The sequence below is a fragment of the Carassius gibelio genome, chromosome A11 (assembly GCF_023724105.1).
Source record: "Carassius gibelio isolate Cgi1373 ecotype wild population from Czech Republic chromosome A11, carGib1.2-hapl.c, whole genome shotgun sequence".
NCBI classification, from domain to species: domain Eukaryota; kingdom Metazoa; phylum Chordata; class Actinopteri; order Cypriniformes; family Cyprinidae; genus Carassius; species Carassius gibelio.
Genome location: NC_068381.1, coordinates 1,264,721 through 1,291,810, shown reverse-complemented (window position 1 = coordinate 1,291,810; position 27,090 = coordinate 1,264,721). Strand labels below are relative to the sequence as shown.

Here is a 27,090-nt window from a genome sequence, read left to right as displayed (position 1 = left end):
TATTTTATTTATGAGCCCAATCTTAGTCTCCTAAATTTGTTTTTCCAAACACATTTATGTGTCAAAACTTAGGGTTATATTGATCACCGTAAATCAGATAAAAGTTACAAAATGTCAAGGTGAAATAAGTCGTTTAACCACTGTTTCAAGCAATTTGTTTTATGTTATATTTTATTTATGAGCACAATCTTAGTCTTTCAAATTTGTCTTTCCAAACACATTTATGTGTCAAAACTTAAGGTTTTATTCATCACCCTAAATGAGAAAAAGTCACACAATTTTAAAAGTAAATAAGTCGTTTAACCACTGTTTCAAGCAGTTTAAAAATCACAAAAACAGAAGAAACAAAGGGAATATTGGCACCCACACAGAAGGACATGGACTTCATCTGGAGGTATGCAGTATGTCATATACAGTGAACACACACAGGGGTGCAATATAACTTTTTGATTCTGCTGTAATCCTTGTTCTGTCTCTCTCTCTCAGCTCAAGGATCCAGTTTAGAGTCGGATCTGTGTTGAGGTCTGTTGAACAGCCTGACCCTTCATGCACTTCGGATTAGCTCCAGTTACCATTAAAGGAAAGTAGAGCATTCAACCAGCCCACAGTGAGTAACCAGTCCTTTCTCTAACCTCCCAGAATGCACTTTCCAAAACCTAGTGAGCCACCTTCCTAGACAGCACTTTTTTAGGCATTTATACCTTGTATTTTATGCTTTCCAGTGAAGGTAATTCCATACTGGAAAAAAAATTGGTGTAGGATTTCCTTTAAAAATGTACTTAGGAATTAATAGTGCATGTCACAAATAACTGCAAACAATCAGCAAGTAAATGAAATTTTGAAGTAGAATGACTCGAATGGTATTTTCTTGTAAAACCTCAAATAATGTTTATTTACAAAATTCCATTTTTTTTTTTTTTTTTTGACAGTGAATACTGTCTGACATGTTTGTTAATTCACAAATGCATGAAATCAAGCTTATGCTGTACATCTAAAAGTCTTTGCATTCATTTACTGTGTGTTTTGGACCTTCGAAGGCATCTGTTTATAAATGTTGGCAGCTCACATGTGAACTCAGCTTGAATGTGTGTCTTCAGCTGAAAACGTCTAACTAAAGCTGAAATGCTTTGTGTGAAGAAATGGACGTCTGTCAAAAATAACCTCTTACACAGTCAGGAGTGATAGAGGCCTGACGGGGCGAATGTGTGTGTGTGTGTATGTGTGGGTTGAGCACATTTTGTGGTTTAAAGCTTAGGGGGATTTAAGAAAAGTGTGTTTTCAGGAAATTGTAAGTTTATGGTTCGCTGTATGTATTTGAGTTGGACTGGAGTTGTGAGCTGATGTTGGGCCAGACATCTGCCTCTCCTGCCCAAAGACACACTTCATCACATTCTCAGAGCTTCTGTTTTCTGCTGCAATTGCACGAACTTACAGAATTACTCTCAATGGCGTGTTTAAATTGTTTAAAGACTAAACAATTTAGTCTTTAGCTTTAGTGTATTTAACTGCTGCACGCATGTATTTCATGCAGCTGGAGTTATGAGAAGATATCATATTTCTTCATGTACAGTTTCAACAGATATTTGTTGACAGTCTATCCACAGAACCCATTCATTAATTCATATATTTGTAAATAAAGTTGTTCCATTTAGTTTAATGCATTTGTATTATTTGTTTCGTTATTTCTGATTTATTTTAAGAATTTATTAGCACATTTGCTAATACGTTTTATTTGAATTTATTACATCATTTATTTACACATTTGTTAATAGTTGTTACATTTTCATTAGTTAAATACATTTGTATTATTTGTTACACTATTTATTATTATTATTTATTTATTTATGCAATTGTTAATACATTACATTTTATTTAATTATTTTATTACATTTATTTGTTTGTTTATTTCCATAAATTTGTTACATTTCATAAATTAATTAATTAATTTTTTAGTAAATTTGTTACATTTTTTATTTATAAAAATGTGTTCAATTTATTTGGATATATACCATAATACTGACTGATTAGCGTATTCATGTACTAAGGTATTTATACATGGTACTCCAATGTAATTTAAAGAATACCAGATTACCATTGCACAAGTTCAAAGACATGCTAGTGAACGAAGATAGCAAACGCTTCTTCTCTGCTTAGTGTCTGGCAGGAGTTCAGTCGGCTTCAGTCCCAAATGACTCCATTAGCAGCGAGATGCCCATCGTGTCTCCAGCAGTAGCTAAAGATTATTCTTCTGTGCCTGTTTGGCTCCTTCCAGACTCTGGAAACCGAATCTCCGATGGGACGAGCGGAGAAGAGAAGCGCTGATGTGTGCTGGGCAGGAGACAAGGCCTGTCTTTGTGTTGGGAGAGTGAATGATGAATATATGCTCTCTAGACTCGACTTCTCTCTTCCAGCGGCCGCTGATGTTGGAAAGCTCAAGCTCGTTTAGTCGTTGCATGTGTGGTGAAGAAATAAACACTGCTTTAAATATCCTGAACTTCACAAGACATGCAGTCCAGACCACTCAAACATTACTCAGAATGAACAGCGGTGATTGGTGCATCATCATCTTTATGCGCACTACTGTATAGCTCTATTGGTACCTTTTTGTTGCTGTTTAAAAGTAACAAATTAAAATTTTTGTTCATTGTTTGTTAATATAAACTGTTTGATCTATAAATTAGTTTGCTCCAAAAAAGTTTCCAAAACATACTCAATAAATGCATTTAAAATTTAAATCATGCATATGCATAATATATGCATTAAAAAGGTGAAATAATGAGTAAAATCTATTAAATAATTAGTTATTTTTTAAACCCCCATGCTCAAAAAACAATATAATATTGCTGCAGTGTTGACTAAATTAACTTTATATATGCTTTTAAAATTTAAATAATAAATGTATTTAAAATATATATGCATAATATTAATTAAAATGAATGAGCTGTCTTATTTCTTCAACTACTCATTATTGCAAAACAATATAACAGTGTATAAAAATTTACAAAACGAACTATATATATGCATTTAAAATTAAAATAATAAATGCATTTAATATGTATATATATGTGTGTGTGTGTGTGTGTGTGTGTGTGTGTGTGTATTTATACAGTACATAATATAATAGAATTGATTTATATTAACACATTTGTTAAAAACTTGTAAAAATTGTAATGTTGACAAATTAACTTAAATATGTGAAATAATATAATAATAGTGTTTAAATGTTGACCAAACTAATTAACCTATATATGTGCATTTAAAACTAAAACAATAAAAGCATTTAAAATACAGGCCTCACTGATAAAAAAAATATTTATTTAAGTACATTTAATTGAAAAACAAATGTAATTTTTGCATTAAATAATTTAGTTGCAGGCAATAATAAAAAAAGCATCAATTCTATATAAGTACTCAATTTAAGCTCGTAGAAATTAACGTTTGAAGTGTTTTTAAGTGTTGATAAGGATTCTTTAAGTAAACATCAAAGTTATGATTCCGATGTTCCCATCATGCACTGTGGCAGGAACAAGGTTACATTTTCCACCGTTTTTGAGTTGTATTTACACTGTTTTATGATTGCTTTTGTTTTAATGTTTAGTAACTTGCTGTTTTGTGACATCTGGAGTTCATTTTCTACTCAAAATTCATATTAAAAAACACTATCATGCTTACAAAACATTACAGTGTTTAGAATTTCAAAAAACTAACGGTATATGTATTCATTCAACGTCAAAAATCAGTGACATGAAGAGAAATAATGTGTAAACCAGTGCAGCAAATGGTAGTTTGATAGCGTTGGAGGTAAAATCAGGACAAACGGTGTTTGTTTGTTTGCGGCTGTGTGTGTTTACAGTCACTCCAGCTTCGTGTTCACATCTGCGTTTGTGTTTGTGTTCGGCTCGGTTTGTTTGTGTGGGTGAGGGATTTGAGTGGAGCCTGGTCCAAATGTGACCTGAACTGATGCGATCTGTTTCCCAGAATCCCAGAATCATGTGCTCTGTCTTTTATTTCGCATCATTGATGTGGAGCACTGATATTCTCGTAAGGGCCGGAGAGCAGATACGGTTTCATCGGGCATCACGGGAGTCTCTCTCTGCTTCGACTGACTCAATTAAACTCTGTAAATAATTGAAGTGATGGTGAAATCGAAGCACGGCCTTATGGGATGCACATGACATCATTGGTTAAAGCGAGGGGAAATGGATATGGCTGCGAGCGGAGACTGAGGCTCCTGTGTTTGTGTTCAGTCATTGACGTCCTCTCATCTGAAAACACAATACATCCCACATGTGATTGCTTGACCTGGACTGTGAACAGATTAAACCTTGATGATAAAATGTCAAGTTTACAGGAATGAAACAAATCCTGAACTGAGCTTGGAACCGAGAATAAAGAATTTGAGAATTTAATCCGGATTCTTAATTCATGTTCTGCTCTTATCATTGTAGATTTGATGGCCATACTGTTTTGTGTATAATATATATATTATAATATAATTTATTTGATATATAAACTCAGAATTGAGAAATAAACTCAGAATTGAAATATAAACTCAGAATTGAGACATAAACTCCAAATAGTGAGATATAAACTCAGAATTAAGAGATATAAACTCAGAATTATGATAAAGTCAAAATTTAGACATAAACTTAGAATTATGAGATATAAATTCAGAATTGAGATATAAACTCAGAATTGAGATATAAACTCAAAATTTTTATATATAAACTCAGAACTGAAATATAAACTCAGAATTGAGATATAAACTCAAAATTGAGATATAAACTCAGAACTGAAATATAAACTCAGAATTATGAGATATAAAAACTCAGAATTATGAGATATAAACTCAGAATTATGAGATATAAACTCAGAATTGAGATATAAACTCAAAATTTTTATATATAAACTCAGAACTGAAATATAAACTCAGAATTGAGATATAAACTCAAAATTGAGATATAAACTCAGAATTGAAATATAAACTCAGAATTATGAGATATAACTCAGAATTGAGATATAAACTCAGAATTGAGAATTAAACTCCAAATAATGAGATATAAACTCAGAATTATGAGATATAAACTCAAAATTGAGATATAAACTCAGAATTATGAGATATAAACTCACAAATATGAGATATAAACTCAGAATTGAGAGATATAGACTCAGAATTAAGACATAAACTCAGAATTATGATATAAACTTAGAATTGAGAGATATAGACTCAGAATTGGGAGATATAAACTCAGAATTGAGAAATAAACTCAGAATTATGAGATATAAACTCAGAATTATGAGATATAAACTCAGAATTGAGATATAAACTCAGAATTATGAGATATAAACTCAGAATTGTGAGATATAGACTCAGAATTAAGACATAAACTCAGAATTATGATATAAACTCAGAATTGAGAGATATAGACTCAGAATTGAGAGATATAGACTCAGAATTAAGACATAAACTCAGAATTATGATATAAAGTCAAAATTTAGACATAAACTCAGAATTATGATATATAAACTCAGAATTATGAGATATAAACTCAGAGTTATGATATATAAACTCAGAATTGAGATATAAACTCAGAACTGAGACATAAACTCAGAATTATGACATATAAACTCAGAATTATGAGATAGAAACTCAGAATTGAGATATAAACTCAGAATTATGACATATAAACTCAGAATTATGATATATAAACTCAGAACTGAGACATAAACTCAGAATTATGACATATAAACTCAGAATTATGATATATAAACTCAGAATTGAGATATAAACTCAGAATTATGACATATAAACTCAGAATTATGATATATAAACTCAGAACTGAGACATAAACTCAGAATTATGACATATAAACTCAGAATTATGAGATATAAACAAAGAATTAAGAGATATAAACTCAGAATTATGAGATATAAACAAAGAATTATGACATATAAACTCAGAATTATGAGATATAAACTCAGAATTGAGAGATATAGACTCAGAATTAAGACATAACTCAGAATTATGATATAAACTCAGAATTATGATAAAGTCAAAATTTAGACATAAACTCAGAATTATGAGATATAAACTCAGAATTGAGATATAAATTGAGATATAAACTCAGAATCATGAGATATAAACTCAGAATTATGAGAAATAAACTCAGAATTGAGATATAAATAGATATAATCTCAGAATCATGACAGCTGACAGTATGGCTGGAGCTCAAGGACGCAAGCTGCCTGTGACGCTCATGACTTCCTCACACCTCCGATCATGTGATGCTCTGCTGAGAGCGTCTGGAACATTAACAGCTCAGAAATCACTCGGCTTTCCTTCATCTACAGCCTGACCTGATTTTCTTCCCCATCACTTTCTGTTATCCTTTATTTTTCCTTCTTTCTTGTTCACATGATCTCAGTAAAGCGGGTCAGGGGTCAGAAGTCAGACGAGACATTTCAGAGAATCACAGTAATCCCAAACTACACTGAACTCATTAAAGATGGAAATATCTTTATAAATATTATTCAGATCTGCAGTCACACTCAGAGGAGTATTTATAGCACAATGAGCATCATAATTAGAGTGACAATAATTTTTTTTGTACATTTTTACTATATATAGTCGGCTAATTTTAACTACATACAGCTACTATGTGCAAGAAAAGTTTTGTTATATATCAGTATATCAAGTTATATATATCAATATGCATAAGATTTATACATAAAAGTTAATAATTTATATAAAAATGCTAAACATACAGAAACATACAGCATGTTTGAGCTCATGTGCTCTGTCTCTGGAGGTCCGTGAGGGTCTGGATGCTGATTTCTTGCTCCTCTGAAGTCATCTGATCTCAGACTGGAGTCAGACAGAAAGAGGAGTTTGTTTTGCTGGATCAACACTGCCTCCTGCAGACCACTGGGGTGAGCACAGAACATTCCCCAGCCATCAAACTGCATTTGGGATGTCATTAATTCATTTTTGTCTGGTCATTATTGTGTCTCACATTCAGTGAAACACGTCCCTGTGACCCGTGACCGACCGGACACACATCTGACAAAGAGAAGGTCAAGCCAAATGTGAGTGTGTGCGTGTGTGTGTGTGTGTGCGTGCGAGTCTGTGTAAGTGTGTGTGTGTGTGTGTGTGTGTGTGTGTGTGTGTGTGTGTGTGTGTGCGTTTCTGTGTGAGTGAGTGTGTGTGTGTGTGTGTGTGTGTTTCTGTGTGAGTGTGTGTGTGTGTGTGTGTGCGTGTGTGTGTGTGTGTGTGTGCGTGCGTGTCTGTGTAAGTGTGTGTGTCTGTGTGTGTGTGTGTGTGTGCGTTTCTGTGTGAGTGTGTGTGTGTGTGTGTGTTTATCCTATACATTATCTGCAGTAATGCACATGTTTCAGCTGATTCAGTGTAATGTCTAGTGGAATATCTAACGCATCACATCTATAATCAACAGTTTGATCACTATTTGCCATTAAACAGTAAAATTCACTCGTGCTAAAAAGATAAAACAAACCCGAGAGAGAAAGGCTTCAGATGGACCACATACTTGATGAGGAGGATGACTTCCTTGTTCTTAATGATGTTTTTTGCTAATTGTGAAGTGAAACGCCTCACAACACATCATAGATGTCCGGAAGCACTTAAAGCAGATGTAGCGTTTACATCATCCACACAGCGGCTCATTAAAGGATCATGTGTTCTGTCTAAGGACCTCCAGCGATGCTTATGAAGTATTCATTCATCTTCTGCACATGAGATTCCTGTTATAAGGATATATCTGCGGTCACCTGACACGCTCGCTGAGGCATGCTGGGAGCGCTGATGTCACTACTGTATGTTTCGTGAGCTGTTGAATGAATTATTAATGTGTCCTGCTGTCTTCTGCTGTGTGTCAGTCAAGGTCAGAGGTCACTGAGATGCTGTTTGTGTTTCTGGCTTGAACAAAAATGCGTGTGTGTGTCTTGGTATCTTCCAGCTTCTGAAAAGCTATGAAAATGGTGATTTTCAGTCGTCGTACTCTGGCTGTAGAGTATCAAACACTGTTCAGAGGGAAAGCGTCACTCTGATCTACATCATCCGCAGTAATCCTCATTACCAGAATTAATTAAACTGACCCTTTCTGCTCATATGAAGTGAATTCAGTACCAAATCTTTAAATATGCCCACAGGTGAAACTCCAGTGATGGAGAATGAAGCTGACCCCAGGAGCCCTTCGCAGCACAAGAGCGCCACCTGCAGGCTGATGCTTTAACCATAGAACCTTTTTCCCCTATTTATTCACCGGCAGAAACTTTTGGGGTGAGAGAGCTTTTACAGGTGCCAAAAAAATATTACGGTTTTGTTTGTTAAAAATAAATAAGCCCAGCTCAGGCGACAAACAGTTATGTAATGCATTATATTATTGCATATGCACGTTATGCATATAAAATAGACGCTGCATGTGCAGAACTGCATAGCATTGTTCAAATATACTTCTGCTATTTTAAAATATACTTTGCAATAATTACAAATTAAATAAAATTATTTTATATAAAGTATTCTTTCATTACAATTCACAGGGTTTCTAGCACTTTGGTGTTCAGCAATATTTCCTTTGATAGTATTTAAGGTTTTAGATTTGGGATACATTTAAAGATGGCATTACTGTAGAAATGTAGCACACCATAGACTTCATATTTATCATATTTAGAAATTCAAGCTGACATGATCAAAAAAAAAAACACTTCAGCATCACAATTGATGCAACAAGAAAACAAAAGCTCATTATTGACAGCGTTTTCCTTTTAAAGTTAACTTTTATCTTTAACATGCCACATTAAAAGACAATACTTTGGAAGAAACCCAAATGCAACAGTGTGCAGCATCAAACACGAACAAGATCCTTTATTTTTTTTATCACCACATGATTAACCAACAATAGTTTGACATTCAGTTTTATTAATCATGACGCTTTTGCAGCACATGAACGAACAGATGTCCCTCTCGTCACCGACCCACGAATTAAAGTTTTATTACTCAATTAAAAACACACAATAGTCCATCTAAAAAAGCTAACATTATATACACACTTAAATATTTAATCACAGTTCAATGAAGTAAATGAGATCTCTTGGAGCCCTCCGACGACGTCTGGACACACGTCACCTGTTGTTCTCATCATTATAACGGTGTCCAAACATCTCCTGTGAGGCGTACGTCATGTAGAGGAAGCCGTCCTCATCTTTATGGTCTTTATAGAGCTGAGCCATGGTCAGAGACATGCTGGCGATGCCGGAGTTATTGATCAGCAGGTAGAAAGCTTGACTGGGCATCAGGGTCATTCGATTCCTGAGAAACCAGATCAGACATGAGGAAAAGCCACAGCGTGAGAAAGAGTTTAATCCAGCCGGGTGACGATCAGCTGACGCCTCGGCAGATTCTTCAGGACCGTTCACAGCAGCTTACCATCAATACTAGTGCTATATTAGATGCTCGATTATCTATTAATTCTGCATGCATGGGCATAAACATTTTAAAAGGTGCACATTTACAAATTATGCACTAATAATGCATGACATTACAAGAATGCAAAACTCTCAAAAACTAAACATGATTTTATACATGAACATTTATAGAATAATAATACAATAAAATCTATTAAAATCTGAAAACATGTATAGATTTCTTCACATTCAGAAGCATGACATTTATAGAAATGTTCACATGATTTATAAAAATCTAGTTATGTAAAATGTAAACTTTTATGCATGTAAAAACTTACTAATATACATAAATACATTTTATATTAAAGTTTCACATTCATAAAAAAAACTCCTAACCTAATATTAATACACTTAAAATATATAATGTATAAATAAAAACAAATTTTATTAGCATGTAACTTGTAATTGTTTTATGAATGTGAAACTTTTTTTATGCAATTAATTGTAAATTGGTTTAAATTTAATTATGCATTGAACACGAAAAAAAATTATAATTTTAAAGTGAAGCTTTAGGAACCCCTATATTAGTCAAGTCTAACGTTTATAAAAGTGACCAATACAAATTTTACACCGCTGTTGGAAAATAAAAGCTTGTTTGGAGAGAAATCGAGTGACTTTAGACTGATGACAGACCTGATGATGGTCACGAACTGACTCATGGTGAGCTCCTGAGGCACGAGGAACTTGGTCTTATCCAGCGGAGGTAAGAACTTCTCCTTCTGATATCTCTCGATGATCACCTGAAACACACACACACACACACACACATTAACCCCCACAGCCGCTGAGAGAGGAACCGAGCGCAGAACCGGGCGAATCTTACCGGGATCTTAGTCGGAAACTTAGTTCGGATCCCTGCCACCTCTTGTTTCCTCGTTGCTGATACGTAACCAATATTACAAAATAGAGAAATGAATAAAAAAAGCAAAGACAGGTTTTGCATTTCACAGCATGTTCACGGAGCACCTCGCGTGCGATATAAAGACACATACCTAAACTCTTCCTCTGTTTGAACGGTTTGGGATGTTGAGTTTTCTCCAGTGGAGGCATGTTGTGTCACACCTCTGACCCGCGCGCACTAATTAACCCGTGAAGCGCACTAACACTAATTAAATACCGCGCCGGCGGTGACGTCACGCGCCTTACGCTGCCCACGTCACCATTCAACAATAATGAAATCAACAGCTTAAAATCAAAGAGTTGATGTTTCCATTTGTAACCTTATTGTAGTGTTTGTGGTATATTATGAAGGTATTTTTGGTGCAAAGCAAGTGTAGTTGTAGAGAATAGCCACACACATGTAGCAGTAAGTTTGAAGTCAGTCAAAAGTTGCTAAAGGAAGGTTGATTTGTTGCTGAAAGTTGCTAAATGGCATTGTTTTGCGATAACGTCATTGCGTAATCACGACGCAAAATTGTCACATCATCAAAAAATAAAATGTAATATGTTCATTTAGATTTTTTTTTGTAAACTAACATGCATAATATAATATAGAAAATATAGATACCTGTGTCTTTAAATTCATTGAATTACTGAATACACATTTTTGAATGATTACAATAAAAAAAATAGATTTACAAGCATCTTTTCCATTTTCCTTCAATAATCACAGGTACAAGCTACAAACAAAGAGTTTTATAAATTAACAATTATTAAATTATTAATATTCAATTCAGCAAATTATAGCAGCTTAGCTACTCAATTAATGTGATGTGTGTAGGGCTAGGCATCTTTGGTTTAATCTTTCTGTAATTTGAATAGAAAATTGTCAATTAACAATAGTTATTTTTTATTAAACTGGAGCGGGCCGAGCTGCAGGTAACGCGCCTTTTCCGACCGTTAATAGTTAAATTAGTTGCTAAAAAATGTGTACAAAATTTAATGTAATTGCTAAAAGTGTTACTTGGTGCTTTTGGAAGAAAAAGGTGCTAGGGTAGTATCAAAAGTTGCTAAATTTATCATCAAAATTGCTAGGTGGGCAACACTGGATTTGTGCATCAGGCAAAGGCGGGCACAGTTCAGAGATCAGAGAGTTCTGGCCAATCACAAGAGCTAGTTTCGGGCAACTATCAGCAGGGAGGAAATAAAACTTTTGCGAGCTGCTAGCATCTTCTGAAGCAGAAAGTGGACACCAAGATGTTTTACTTCTTTCTTTTTCTGATATCACTCACTGTTATACTGTACATTTGTTTATAGTTTCAATATTAAATTAGTTTAGTTTATATTTATATGGCAGATGGAGTATTCTGACGATGTCTTTCATACTACTCTGGACCTTGGCACTGTTATTTGTTTGGCAGTCTATGGGACAGTCTCAAGCCTCCCGGTTTTTATCCAAAATATCTTAAATTTTGTTCCAAAGATGAACGAAGCTTTTACAGGTTTAGAATGACACAGAGGTTTCATTTTTCATTTTAAACAAACTCCATTTCAAACAAACAAATGAGCTTCTGTTACATTATACTCCTCTACGTCCGCTACGTTCTCAAAACTCAGGCAATTTGATAATACCTAGAATATCAAAATCAACTGCGGGCGGCAGATCCTTTTCCTATTTGGCGCCTAAACTCTGGAATAACCTACCTAACATTGTTCGGGAGGCAGACACACTCTTGCAGTTTAAATCTAGATTAAAGACCCATCTCTTTAACCTGGCATACACATAACATACTAATATGCTTTTAATATCCAAATCCGTTAAAGGATTTTTAGGCTGCATTAATTAGGTAAACTGGAACCGGAACACTTCACATAACACCGTACTTTCTACATCATTAGAAGAATGGCATCTACGCTAATATTTGTCTGTTTCTCTCTTGTTCCGAGGTCACCGTAGCCACCAGATCCAGTCTGTGTCCAGATCAGAGGGTCACTGCAGTCACCCGGATCCAGTACGTATCCAGACCAGATGGTGGATCAGCACCTAGAAAGGACCTCTACTGCCCTGAAAGACAGCGGAGACCAGGATAACTAGAGCCACAGATACAGATCCCCTGTAAAGACCTTGTCTCAGAGGACCACCAGGACAAGACCACAGGAAACAGATGATTCTTCTGCACAATCTGACTTTGCTGCAGTCTGGAATTGAACTGCTGGTTTCGTCTGGTCAGAGGAGAACTGACCCCAACTGAGCCTGGTTTCTCCCAAGGTTTTTTTCTCCATTCTGTCACCGATGGAGTTTCGGTTCCTTGCTGCTGTCGCCTCTGGCTTGCTTAGTTGGGGTCACTTCATCTACAGCGATATCATTGACTTGATTGCAAATTATTGCGCAGATACTATTTAAACTGAACTGAGATGACAACACTGAATTCAATGATGAACTGCCTTTTTGTTTTACTATTTTCCTATTTAATGCTGTTCAGTTGCTTTGTTATAATCTATATTGTAAAAAGCACTATAACTAAAGGTGACTTGACAAATTCCACTGTCTGTCACAGACGCTTATTTGTTTTGCACCAAAAATACCTTCATACCTATAGGCTGAGTATGCAGATGCACATTCCTTCAATGTTGCAGGTAAATGAGGCTCTGAATGGATCTCTGTGTTGTTCACGGGTTTCACCTTCTCAGAAACGGACACATGGGTGTGTCAAACAGAGATTTGTATTGTAGTGTTGTATAACAGTTCGTGCATGACATGACATGACCACTTAAAAAAATTAATCCATTGTGAAATTATGTGACAGCAAGCATTTGCTCAACTCTTCATTATTATAATGTGTGTATTTAACCTGCGTTCTTTCATTAATTACTGTACCGTTTTTATATTTGCATGACTTATTTTATGAGATTACAAAAAGAGGCTTTATTAAAATATAATAATAATTTCTTATTTTATTTATTTATTAAAATCGTTATTTTCGTTAGTCTTTATGTATGTTGTGTCTCCACTTTATGTGCAAGATTGAAAACGGTTGGACAAACACAATAACGAGAAGAAAAAAGGATAAAACGCATCCGGACTACAAGTCCCAGCATACGCACTCGCGTCTGATTGGATGTTCACACTGCGAGTTGTTCGTTCTGTCCAATCAGAGCGTTTCTTGCTGGCAGCGATCTGTTGATCTGCTTGTGGGCGTGAAATGAGCGGAAACCATTGAGAAGCGCGATTCATTTGATAGAATCTGCTCGTTCGGACGAGTCGGTTCTTTAAAGGCTTCATTGACATGCGTGCAGTTAACGTGCAATTTTTGTTGTTTGATAAAAAAAATATTGTAATTTTATCCCCGATTATGTTTTTGACATCGGGGAAAATGATTGTTTTTTTTTCAACATTACGCTTTTGATTTGACTGATATGACACAAAAACAATAAAAATATTTTTTTTACAATTCTTTTATTAATATTATTGACAGTTTTTATGAGAGACTAAACATTATAGAATACTGTACAAAATAAACCATTACAATCAAAAATCGTTAAAATATATTTTTGTTACTTCAAATTAAGTACACGTTATTTATAAAAAAGAAATAAAAAAAGATATATATTATTTATTTATTTATTTATTTATTTATTTAAACATTCAAATCCATCATTTGCAGCCTGTTTATTTCTTTCAGTTCAGCGAATCGACTCACAAGAACGAGTCATTGGTGAATCGGACAGCACTAGCGGAAACGTCGTGAAGTGACAGCAGACAGCAGCAGCTCGCGGTGAGTGGAGCGCCGCAGCCGCACCGTTTCCCGTTCTAGTACCGAGGCGGATATCGAAGCGAGCGATCGGACGTAATCTAGTGTCCGTGTGGTCGACCAGACCTCCGATTCCCGTCCTAGCCATGGACGAGCAGGCGGGCCCCGGTGTGTTCTTCAACAACAACAACAACTCGGTTCTTCCCGGAGGAGCAAAAGCGCCTCAACCGGGCGACGGCGGCGGCGGAGAGACGGCCCGCGCTCAGTACAGTATCCCGGGGATTTTACACTTTCTGCAGCACGAGTGGGCCCGGTTCGAGGTGGAACGAGCGCAGTGGGAGCTGGAGCGGGCCGAGCTGCAGGTAACGCGCCTTTTCCGACCGTTATTTTCTGAGGTGATTTTAAACGCGTTCCGCCAAGACTCAATCAGATGTTCTCTCTCGCGCTGCTGTCACTCAAACACTCGAGTTTCTCTCTCCTCCGGTCTGAAACCCAATCCATACTGCGACTCGAACCGACAGAGAGAAAATAATACCTCTTATTTTTGGTTTGTAATATGATCTTGACAGGTAGATGTGAAGAGAGGAACATAATTTAGGGTTCTGCTCTGTCTGCAGTTTTTAAATTTCTTAAATTCTATAAATGTCCTTGTAGAGTTCTAAATGTATGTTAGCTTTGTCCTACATGCAAATAACAAATTGTATGTTGCATAAAGAAAATAAAGTCTCTTTGTAACAACATATTTATATAATTATATTCTAAATAAAAAAATAATTTTGTGTATTATGTAGATTTTAATATAGCATGTCAGTATTTTAATTTGGCTAGTATTTATAAGTTCCTTAATTTTTGCTTAAAGAAAATTAAGAAAAAATAAAAACTACAAATGAAATTATTTTATATCTTGTTAATTACTTTTTTATTTTGCTTTTAAAAATATTATGACTGTACAGTGTAGTTTAGCAGAATATATATATATATATATATATATATATATATATGAAATAATATTATTGACAAAAAAGGGACATTTTATGTATAATGTAGATTTTAATATAGCATGCCAGTACTTTATAAATAAGCCATTTTAATTTACATACATTTAGAATGATAAATAAAATTGAGAAAAATAAAAACCCCACAAAAAAAATATTTATATGCATTTTATATATTATAAATTCTTTCTTTTTTTGCTTTAAAAATATATTATGACATGAGTATGTACAAAGAAATAAAAAAAACATATATATATATATATATATATATATATATAATATTTTCATATGAATATGTTATCTTGCAATTTTATTTTTTTATTTATTATAAATGATGTCTGGACGGAGTCATTTTCATGATTTAGCATGATTTAGTCATGACTAATAATAATCATAATAGAAAATTGCAAACTCAAAATGTAAGCATGCATCCAGACATTAATTCTCATTAAAATAATGTAGCAATGCAATGAATAATAATAATAAAAAAGGCTTAATGGCTCAAATACTTTCAACTTTTTTTGGCATTCCTGGTTTACTGTGTGGTGTTTCTGTGAGGTTCTCATTTGTGTCTGATTCCTCACGATGATGTCAGAGGCTGCAGTGACATCATCATCCGTCTGCGTTATCTGCTTCCAGACACTCCTCTGAGGCTACTAGTGACCATCTAGTGTACACTGTCTAGTTAACTCATAATGCAGCACTACTATAGTATTGCTGCCTCTCTGACCGTCTCTTTGCAGTGTTATGAATGAGTTTTTATGTTTTTAGATTTAGTTGATATTATTATTAATGCTGTCAAATGATTAATCGCGATTAATCGCATCCAAAATAAATGTTTTTGTTTACACTATATATTTGTACTGTGTATATTTATTATGTATATATAAACACACATACAGAATATATTTTGAAAATATTTACATGTAATAATAACACACTTATATTTATATAATTTATATTATATATATAAATATTTTTAATATAGAAATAAAACATGCATGTGTGTGTATTTATATACATAATAAATATACACAATGCACATAAACTTTTATTTAATCGTCTGACAGCACTAATTACATATTTTTTATTTTATATATGTTATATAGTTTATTAATTTTTATTTTAGATTTGGTTATTTTAGTACATTAACTTAAATCACAGTGGCCGGATCTCTACGTACTCTTGTGCAATGTCATACTTTACTACCTCTAAGTCCTTGAAGTGCACTTCTGTGTGATTGAGATCAGGTATTTAGTCCTAAAGGCCAGCGATTGATTAATGAATGTTGTGGGAATATCTTTGGCATTTATGGGTCGTTTCCCCGGACGTCTGTACAGTCACTTCATGTGGTCCGCGTGTTTTATTAAGCGTGATGAATGAAGGACAAACAGAAAGTGTGAGCGGAAACCAAGCTGGTCATGTGACAGGTGACCCGCTTGACCAGTAGCCAGTTCAGGACGGGGAAAATTAAGATGTTAAGGTATTTAACTGCATCGTCATTTACAGTCAGAGTCTGATGGGGCTTATTTTATTTGATCTTTACAGTGAATTTATAACAGCTGAGGGGCGTTGTTAGGTATTTAGGTCTATAACCTCCTCAGCTGTTATAAATTCACTGTAAACCACGGCTTCACTGGGATTAATGCTTTTATAAAACGGTTATTCCATATACACAGTAAGTTTTCACAAAATAAAACAGAGCAAATAAAGTATAAAAACAGTTTCTTCCACTTAATGCAGCTCCTCAGAAACAGTTGAGGTTGCTACAAAGTTGTTGCCGAGCAACACACAGAAGTAAACAAAGGTGTGTGTTACATTGTAGCGTAATTCACAACAGCTTCGAACGCGAATCAGAATCAAGGAGCAGCTCAGCCAATCAGAATCAAGGAGCGGAACTCTCTGTTTCATAATTATATTTATATTGAGAGAAAGATTCTTAAAAAGAACTTTGATTTCAAAATCTGAATTGAACTAAAAAAGACAAGTTAACAGTCAGTAATAAAATAAGAATAGATAAATGACAAGCAATAGCACAAACAAATACAATAACAAGATACAACTAAAATTAGTTGTGCTTATGTTTTAATAGCCTATATACTATTAGCATAAATTAGTTACACCGTTTACGTGAATACTCATTAAGATGGGCATTTTGGCATAACTTTGTATGTATTTGGCTGTTAGCGCTCAATAAGGCACAACACAACTTCATTCTGTAGTCGTGCAACATTCATCGTTTGATTACATCACGTTGTGCATCGCGTTATGATACCAAAACTTTGAGATGTAGACAGTTTGATGATGGATATTCATGCATTATGTAATGTATGAATGCATTTATATCTGTGTGCTTTCATACGAGGGGCTGAGGTGGATCTGAGTTTTGAGCCGCCACAGAGGATCATTAACCCATCGATGCCTTTAAAATGGCATTTTGACCCAGAAATGTAGACTAGTTTCCATGCATGTTTGCATGTGAGCGTTTATCAGTATACTGTGGAAGGACTGATATCATAAGATTTTTGCATGTGTATGTTTGGTACCAATGATCTCTAGAAGACAGCATCTAGCTGAGGAGATCCTGACTGATGCTTCATCTCTTTCATAGCTCTGCGTGGGCGACGGTGTGTAGGAGATATGTCATATGTCCAAATCACACCTTGACGATCAATAGAAAGGAATAGAATTCACTCCGTCTGCATGTAAGCTCCTGCTACCTGAAGTACGAGCCGCAGCGGTGAGAAATGAAAGGCCATTAGCATCACAAACGAGACGCAGAGAGTGTAGGCAGTGTTCGTGTGACGCCGGGACAGAAGCTGATGAGTTTCTGACTCATACTGCTGATTCTCACTCTCGTCGTGTCCTCGACTGAGAAACGGGAACGCCAGGCTTGAGTATAAGGTCCTTCCACATGACTCACATCACACTCGATCAGAGACCGGTCGAGATGGTTCACTAGCTCAGCTATTAGTGATGGTGTTTTACAGGCTATTGATTATTGGCAGGGATTGTAGCATGCTGTTAGCATCCTCTCTGACACACTGCTTCTCTTCATTTGTCCCCTGTAAAACACCAGTACTACAGCCAAACCAATTAGAGTTAGTCTGTTTATGCATACACGCTCCATCGCGTCAGGATTGTTATTGTGGACTAAAACTAATGCATTTGTGTTCAAATAATGCTGAAATGGAATGGATTAAACAAAAAGAAAATTAGAAATTAGAATGATTTTAAGTGAAACTAAATAAAATCTGAATAGTTACAAAAATGGCAAAAGCCCATAACAAAAGTACTAAAAAATAACTAAAAATAAAACCTGAAAACAAAATGAAAAGCTACTCACAATATTAAAAAGAGACAAATAATACTATGTAAATAATACTGAAGTTGTACACTGCATTGCATTGAGTAATTGCTGACATGGAATAAATTAAAACAGAAGAAAAAAATGATAATAAAACTAATAAAAATGACAAAAGCACATAACAAAATAAAAAAATTTTTAAATGAAAGCGCAAAACAAAATATTAATAGAGCCCATAATAGTATATTAATAATAATACTGCATTGCATGTGGAAGTGTTGCATGAAATCAATAACGACTAATACTGAATTGAAAAATAAATCAAACCTAAAATCAATTTCTTAATTAGAATGAATCTTAAAACATGAATAAAAGCATGTAATGAACTTAATAAAAATGACTGAAAAGTACAATTATACGAATTGATACGAGCAATAGTAGGTTATAAATAACACAAGTAAAGAGCATTTCATTGGGTGATGTTGACATGAGACACGGCTTGATCACATGATGTTGTTTGTGGTGATGGAGGCCACAGCGTTTGAATACAGGTGACGCCAGGAAATGAGCTCAGAGTTTCACAAACTGTGTGTGTGTGTGTGTGTTTTGACTGGGAATGGATGTGTTGTCAGACTGGCATGTACACATGAGGTTACTTCTATAGGGCTTTATCCAAAACTGATTGCGTCAAAGCAGCAAACTGGAGAATAGTCTTTGAGTAGTGCAAGAGGACAATAACAACCAGTCATTTTCCAGTCCATTGATGATTCAGTGATGTCAGTCAGCTAAGAAAGCCAAAGGTGACGGCGGCAAGGAACCAAAACTCTATCGCTGACAGAAATGGAGAAAAAGCCTTTGGAGAAACCAGATTCAGTCGAGGGCAGGTTCTGCTCTGACCAGACCAAACTAGCATGGCTTGAGCATCTCGATGAACATCTTCTGTCTCTGTCTCTCACAAACACAAGCTCTAATATCTGCATCGGCCCTCGAAGAACCAGAACCATCACTACTGAAGAAGTGCACTGATGCTATTCTACTGAATCCTGTTAAAAACAGTAGGATGCTGTCTTTAGGATAGTATGTACTACAGTAAGCAGTTAGCTGAATGCTAGTGTTCCATGTTCATGTGTTTCACTCACTCTTTTCCGGTTGCGAGCGTCTCTGCTCTTGTCATGTGTGCGTGTTGGAGCATGTGAAAGCTTAGCGTGAGCATCTGCGTGTGCCATCTGATCTGCGGCCCGTCGGCTCCGGCTCTCTCAGGTTTCCTCCGTGTGTCGGGTGTGTTTCCCACGGGCTTCAGCTCGGGTTTGACATCAGCTCATTGACTCAGTCGATCACACACGGCTTTATTTCCTTCTGAACAGCTCGAGCACTGAACTAATCTGACCCTAATCTGCTCATCTGCCTCGTTCCTGACAAACTCTTACTACATGTGCTTTGAGTTCCAGCTATTAACCTGTTAACTCCCAGCTCAGACCAGGGTTAGTACAGTTAACTAAACCTACCTAAAACTGTTATGCTCATTGAATTAAAGCTGAAATACAATCAAATATTATTATTAACTTAAATAAGTTGAAGCGATAAAATTACTAAATGGAAATAAATAAAAACTGAAACAAAATCTATAACTGAAAAATAAATAAAAGGAATTAAACCCGAAATGTGATATTTAAAAAAGCCAAATATTAATAAGAATTACAAAAGTGGATGACAAAATTACTAAAAAATTAAACTAAAATTAAATTGAAAACTGAAAATATAAAAATAATTTTTCTTATTAAAAATAAATAATATATATAAAACATATATATTATGATTTACACTTAAAACTAAAATATACATTTTACAGGCTTTGAATATTAATATAAAAATATATTTAAATAAAATGTGTGTGTATATATATATATATATATATATATATATATATATATATATATATATATATATATATATATATATATATATATATATATATAATAAAACTAAATATAAGTAATAGTGAAATTGCCTGGACATGAGTGCTTCTGGTGCTTTAAACCCTGTGTTGTTGGGGTTTTTCCTCCTGGGAAAAGCAGTCATTTGGAGAAGCGTGTATCTCGTAAGAACCAGTGTGTCTGCTTTATGTCCCAGCATGCTCTAGTAACGCCAGCCGTGGTTGTTGTGTTCATGGCTCACAGCCCGTAAAAGCAAGTCTGTCCTTGTACAGTGAGGTATGTTCACTGTTGTGTCAGGTAAACGCCCGGCATCACACCTCACATCAGGAACAGCCATGATCATTACACAATCCACCATCCCCAGCGTCCTCACAAGTCCCAAGTAATGTACTATACACTGTGCATTAGGAACTCAAGTGTATGAATTTGCATTACATGAAGTGCACGAAGTGTCCGACACTGTGCACTTTTAGTGTGCGCCAAATCACAAGCAAAAATTATATTTCAGAAATCTTCTTTTCTAATTAATTTATTTTTCATTTTTGTAAAAAAAAACAATTACTTTTGCATTGTAAAAGTTGAAAAAAGTTACATTTATTTAATAATTAAAATTTGTAATTATTTAATAAATTATTAAATATTGAAAAATGTTGTCAGATATAATGCATTTAATTTTGGCCCTCGACCAAGTTAAATATTTGGCCCTTTATATTAAAAAGTTTGGGCATCTGTGTTTTATCCTGTGTTGTTTACAGTTTGATACATGAACAAAACATTATTTTAGTGCTGTAATATTAGTTTGAATGAATCTGTCTTGACATCCACAGTTTAAATGCTGTGCATTGTAGAAAGTAGAAACGTAATTATATCAGTACAAAGTTGATAAACTGCTGTATGTGCAGTTTAAATATTTGTTTACTACTCAAGTGTTGTTTGTCATATCTAAAAAATAAATCGATATTACATTGTTTTGTTTTTTTACCATTTATATGATAACATTACGGACAGGGTTCCCTGTTTACAGCTTTAGTTAAGTTCTCCTTAAATGAAAATTGACATGCTTTACCTCCTACATATCCAATTAATTTATATTGAATCGAAATCAGATTATGTTTGTGGAATTGGTATGAACCGTGAAATCTGTGCTGATATTCAGTGCATGCAAGATGTTCCACTGAGAAAATAGAGTTTAATGTTAATAGCACTATTTCAGTTACAAAACCCTTTCAATTTTAGTCGCATTGATTGAGGTGTTTACATGAAGGCCTTTCAGTCTGATTATTGCTTGTAAACTGATGCATAAGCTGGGATGACACAAAACCATGAATATAGAGGCCAGTGTGTCAGTCACATGCACAGGACAGATGGTTACTTTATAACTTAAATGCCTTGAATATTTGTTATATTTTACCCAGAAATCTAGCTGCATATTTATGCATTATTTTATGGAATTTATAAAATAGGGCAAGTAGTGTGTTCAAAAAAACAATACAAATGATAAAATTACATTTAAAAAGTACTTAGAAAATTTAAAAAATAAAATAAGCTAAATCAGAATATTAATAAAAACCAAAATAAATAGTGCAAGTAGTGTTTTCTAAAAAATAAACTATTTGTTTATCATCTTTTCAAATTAAATTCTTATTAAAGTTTTAATATTTCACCCAATATTTAAGTTTTGTATTTTTAGTTAGATTGTAGGAACGTCTCATTTTCCTTTTTTATACCATTTTATTTTATGGTATTTTTATATAGGAATTAAATTACATTACATTATATATATGAATAATTATACAATATAGTGTTAAAAAAAACACACTAATAAAACCAACAGAAGAGCGTAACTAAATTACTAAAAATAAAAAAGAGCCATTTAAGCCTATGTAAATATATTTTTACTTTATTTAGCTAAACGATCACTAACTTAAATATTTCACCGACTCCGATGATCTTTACTGTATGAATGCAGACTTCCTCTATCTCAGAAACCAGTGCTGATCTCCACATCGAGGAAACTCTGCTCATTTCAAAATCCCTCTGCTGTAGGGTGAAAGCATGTGGGCGCTCCACTCAACCAAACACTGCTAAAGCCTATAAATGTTGATTTGAAATGCTAAGCACTGGTTCAGGCGTTGGTGAAGCCCTTTTAGCTGTGCTTTTGTTGGACGTGTTCAAAGGGAAGATGACACACTGCTGATCCTCCCACTCTTTCCTGACGTGCAACACCTGCCCTCGGGGAGCACTCATAAATCCATCCTCACTATTAGACCACACAGACCATTAACTGACCCCTAAGTAGTGCACGTTCTGGCCAGCAGACGCCATTAGAGGATATCCTGTGTAGGATCGTACAGGGATCCAAATGAGCGGTAACCCTGAGCTCATTCATTCATCTGTTTCACGGGGACTTGACTCATTAGTTTTGTTCTTCAGGCTCTGTAAATAAACTCATCTGATGTAAATGACGGCCCGGTGGTTTTCTTTCTAGTGCTCAGCTGCGGTTTAGACCATGATGTTTCTTAGTCCTTTACCTGTCGATTTGAACTCATCCTCATCAGGTTGTGACGGGTCCCATGGGATTTTTTGGTGCCTTTACTGTCAGCTGTGGAGGATGTTGTGTTATCAGAAAGATTGTAAATGTAGCAAGGTTTTTATATTTTGATATTGTGACTGCATATATCAAGCATCTTTGTCTCTTCTGTGCAGTCTTTTTTCAATCTCATATTCCAGCATACAGCATTCGCATTGAACAAGAGAGAATGGTTTGTCCACGTTCATTTTTTATTCATCGCTGTTGTTATAATGTCTGGGAAGCAAGAATGTGCATCCATCAACAGAAACGTATATTAGCTGAACCCTGTTTGGTTAATGTGTTATTTATAGCAAACCATTTTACAGATGCTTAATAAGGTTTAAGTTGAACCATCCCTGATGTCAGCCGATATTTGGCATCTTTTTATTATCAGCATCAGACAATATATTTTTCTTTTTGGCCGATATTTAGCATTATTTTATCATCAGCATCAGACAATATATTTTTCTTTTTGGCCGATATTTAGCATTATTTTATCATCAGCATCAGACAATATATTTTTCTTTTTGGCCGATATTTGGCATCTTTTTATTATCAGCATCAGACAATATATTTTTCTTTTTGGCCGATATTTAGCATTATTTTATTATCAGCATCAAACAGTAAATTTTTCTTTTTGGCCGATATTTAGCATTATTTTATTATCAGCATCAGACAATATATTTTCTCTTTTTGGCCGATATTTTTACTTTTTTTTATTTTCTGTATCAGACAATATATTTTTCTTTTTGGCCGATATTTAGCATTATTTTATTATCAGCATCAGACAATATATTTTTCTTTTTGGCCGATATTTAGCATTATTTTATTATCAGCATCAGACAATATATTTTTCTTTTTGGCCGATGTTTTTAATTTTTTTTATTTTCCGCACCAGACAATATATTTTTCTTTTTGTCCGATATGTCAGCTGATAATTAGTTTTTTTTTATTATTGGCATAAGATAATGTATTTTTCAGTTCTGTCTGACAGCTTATGTCAACTCTTATTTTATTTTGAATTCCTGGACTTTTAATTTGACAGCAGTGAGACCTGAGCACACAAGGCTCTCCTTCTCATCTCCATTTTTTAGTTGTCTCTGTTTAACAGTTATGACTAATAAATGATGCAGAACTCTTAAACAGAGTAAACAACATACACAAAAAAGTGTTACAGCGTTTACTTTTATATTATTAGTAACAGGAAGGCAAACGCTTTAATGCATTCTTATCTACCGTCAGCTTTTAGCAAATATTAACTTAGTTTTTACAAAGTCTTTGAATATTCAATAATCATTTAATTTCACTATGCAGATTTTGTCTGTTATTTTATATATATATATATGCTCACGTGGGTGAGATATGGTGAAGTTGTGATGCTAACGCGTTTGGTTTGAGTTGAGTTCTTTAAGGCATCTGCTCGACTGCTGACTGCACATAAGAGCGCTTGAACAGTGATACTGAATTGGTTGTGAGCGCGGGAACAGTTGAGCGCTCAGTCATTTCTAACCAACCACAGCTTGCTCAAGCAGAATGAAAGCGTTGAACACACACACACACACACACACACACACACACGCTGTTGCTCAACGAGACGTTACACTGAGCTGCTGTGAGTCTGCTTTACTCGTCACAACGCTGCCAGTGCATCTGGTTTTCATGCCGCACGTAACCACAAGTCTGAACCTGTGTATGATGAGTTATCTCCAGTTGTGCGCTCAGATTACTCAACATTTACGGATACTGATGTTGCACTTAATATTTTGCATATAAAATATTCTTTATAGTTGTGAATATTGGAATTTCATTGTTAACGAGTTGTGAATGTTGTTCCATGTCTTTAAAGCGTGTTTGCTTTATTTTAATAAAGCAATTTATTTTAATATTATTTCAGATTATAATTTTTTTAATATATTTTGAATTTCATTTTATATTTTCTGTTTTCATTTTAATTTAAGTTAAAATTGTGTTTTGTTTTGTTTTTAACTATAGTTTTAGTTTTTAACTTTAGAAATGAGAAAATCTTAAATTGGCAACTAGGTGACAAAATTAGTTTTTTGGTTAATGTTTATTTTATGTGTTTTTATGGTTTTAGTTTTAGTTATTCACCAAATTAAAATATAAAAAACATTGATAATTTTAATTGTAATACAAAATATTTTTTACTTGTTTATATATAGTTTTAAAATTAAATTAAAATGAAATGTATGCATTTAGCAGAATCATCCTAAGTGACTTACAGTGCATTCAGGCTATCAATTTTTACTTATCATTTAAGTTTTAGCTCTTATTTTTAGTTTATTTTGTTTAAGTATTTCAGTTTAAACCAAATGAAAATGAGAAATGTTTAATTGGCAACTGACTAAAATAAAATAATTTAATTATTATTTATTTCTTTATTTATTAGTATTTTTAGAATACTAACCTGCACTGAAAACACAGCTTTTTTTATAAATTTCACAAATAATTACAAAGAATCTACTGTATACTAGCTTTGTAAATTCATTTTACAGTGAGGTTTCAATAGTTTTAAATCGTTTATCTTCAGTAATTTCCTTCACTTGTGGTGTAAACACAATACTGAATATGTGCTCCTCCAGAGATGTGGGTCCTCCAGTGTTTCTCTGCAGGCATGTCAGGAGACGCCTCTCTGGAGGCGAGTGGGCCCACAGACGTCACTGCACTATTTCTGAATTCACACGCTTTTCTTGCTCTCCGACGCTCCTAATCTCTCTCACTTCCTCCGGGGAGAAATGACAAGATAGCCTTTTTTGGAAAGGGATGCGTCTGCTGGAATCAGCCAGTTTAGTGTGGCTTTAATCAGATCGTATTTTTATCAAATAATACATCATTAATATCCCTGTTATGATGGACACGACTGCACTTCGATCTGGCCTTGGTTCCCATCGCATTACAGCATTGTGTGTGTGTGCGTGTGTGTGTGTGTGTGTTGACAGAATATACATCATAAAAGCATCCAATCAGGTTATGATGGATCTTTAGGTTCAGTGTTAATAATAACAGTGTGAATGCAAAGTGGATCTTCATTGCTTTACAACTTTATTTACAACTTTGAAAAAAATATATATATTTTTTGCAGTGTAATGAAAATCATTCTGTTTTTCCAATTTATTTATTTATTTATATATATATATATATATATATATATATATATATATATATATATATATATATATATATGTATAATTTTATTATTATAATTTTTTTTTTAAATAGAATATAATTTTTTTTTATTGGTATATTTTTTTATAATATTGTTATTCAATTTAAAAAATATACACTATTGACAACAATTTTTTTATTTATTGTTTTTATTGGCATGAATTAAAAAAATGTACTCATATTTTTTTATTTGGTTTTATTTTCAGTTTTTTTATTGGCATAAATAAAAAACAATTGGTGTAATGAATTTTTTTTTTTTTTAAATACTTAATTGTCAGTCAATTAAATAATGTTACAAATGCTCTTCAAAGAGATATCTTCATTGAAATTTCTCTAATGTCATAAAAATGATTATTTCTAGGCTGATTTCTAGCTCTATATAAATAATGAATATATCTATGTGTGATTTATTGCAGGCTCAGATAGCGTTCCTGCAGGGCGAGAGGAAAGGCCAGGAGAACCTGAAGAAGGATCTGGTGAGACGGATCAAGATGCTGGAATACGCTCTCAAACAGGAGCGGTCAGTAAACACTCATCTTCATCAGTATTATGTGCTGATTACAGCGAGCCAGGGCCGTTTGAAGCTTATTCATCCTCACCATGAGTCACTGCTCCATTTATACACATCCACTGTCATTCAGACGCAGGGAAACCTGGGAGAACACACCAAATAATTACACACCCTGGATTCAGTCCTTCTGGCTCATCAAGAAGCAGCTTCTTTCTTCTTAAAGCTACCCAGCTTTAATACTGAATCCATCTGATGTGTGCCACTGCTCATTTAATCTGAATTTACACTCAAAATTATATCCTTAAAATATTATTAGATTTGCTGTTTTCTGTCTTTTTCTCCTTAAATCTACTTCTTGTAGCTGTTGTTTTGTTAATTGATTTAACTATTGGTTAATTGGATAAAAAAGTGCAATAAAAAAATATATGCATGATCGAAATATGAATATGCATTTAAAAATGTTTTTAATAAATTAAA

The 27,090-nt window shown here is 34.1% G+C and overlaps 2 protein-coding genes across 4 annotated transcripts in view; one reads left to right on the top strand and one right to left on the bottom strand.

Moving 5' to 3' along the window:
• Positions 1–8,854: 8,854 nt before the first annotated feature.
• LOC128021958 (microtubule-associated proteins 1A/1B light chain 3C) lies at positions 8,855–10,576 on the bottom strand. 2 transcript variants are annotated; one of them, XM_052609065.1, is made up of 4 exons: positions 10,473–10,576; positions 10,304–10,359; positions 10,114–10,220; positions 8,855–9,325 (listed from the first exon to the last, which is right to left on the bottom strand). In XM_052609065.1, exons 1-4 carry the CDS (start codon positions 10,528–10,530, stop codon positions 9,139–9,141), a joined length of 408 nt encoding a protein of 135 aa, XP_052465025.1. In that variant the 5' UTR covers positions 10,531–10,576; the 3' UTR covers positions 8,855–9,138. The 2 variants fall into 2 exon arrangements, with proteins under 2 accessions (XP_052465025.1, XP_052465024.1); XM_052609064.1 differs by having other exon boundaries at positions 10,304–10,372; positions 10,474–10,571.
• A 3,461-nt stretch (positions 10,577–14,037) lies between these two features.
• Positions 14,038–27,090, top strand: part of LOC128021957 (striatin-like) — a 30,377-nt gene continuing 17,324 nt past the window's right edge. Inside the window, exons 1-2 of one of the 2 annotated variants that reach the window (XM_052609061.1) lie at positions 14,038–14,473; positions 26,519–26,622. In XM_052609061.1, the coding sequence (XP_052465021.1) occupies positions 14,258–14,473; positions 26,519–26,622 (320 nt within the window). In that variant the 5' untranslated portion in view covers positions 14,038–14,257. The remainder of the gene's footprint in view (positions 14,474–26,518; positions 26,623–27,090) is intronic. The other variant, XM_052609063.1, reaches the window with a different exon arrangement.

Bases quoted from the DNA above. Each gene is read 5' to 3' on its own strand.
- LOC128021958 (XM_052609064.1), bottom strand. From the start codon at position 10,530: ATGCCTCCACTGGAGAAAACTCAACATCCCAAACCGTTCAAACAGAGG. The intron at 10,373-10,473 runs GGTATGTGTCTT...TTTTGTAATATT, and splicing joins TCAAACAGAGGAAGAGTTTA to GGTTACGTATCAGCAACGAG. The intron at 10,221-10,303 runs GTAAGATTCGCC...TGTGTGTTTCAG, and splicing joins AGTTTCCGACTAAGATCCCG to GTGATCATCGAGAGATATCA.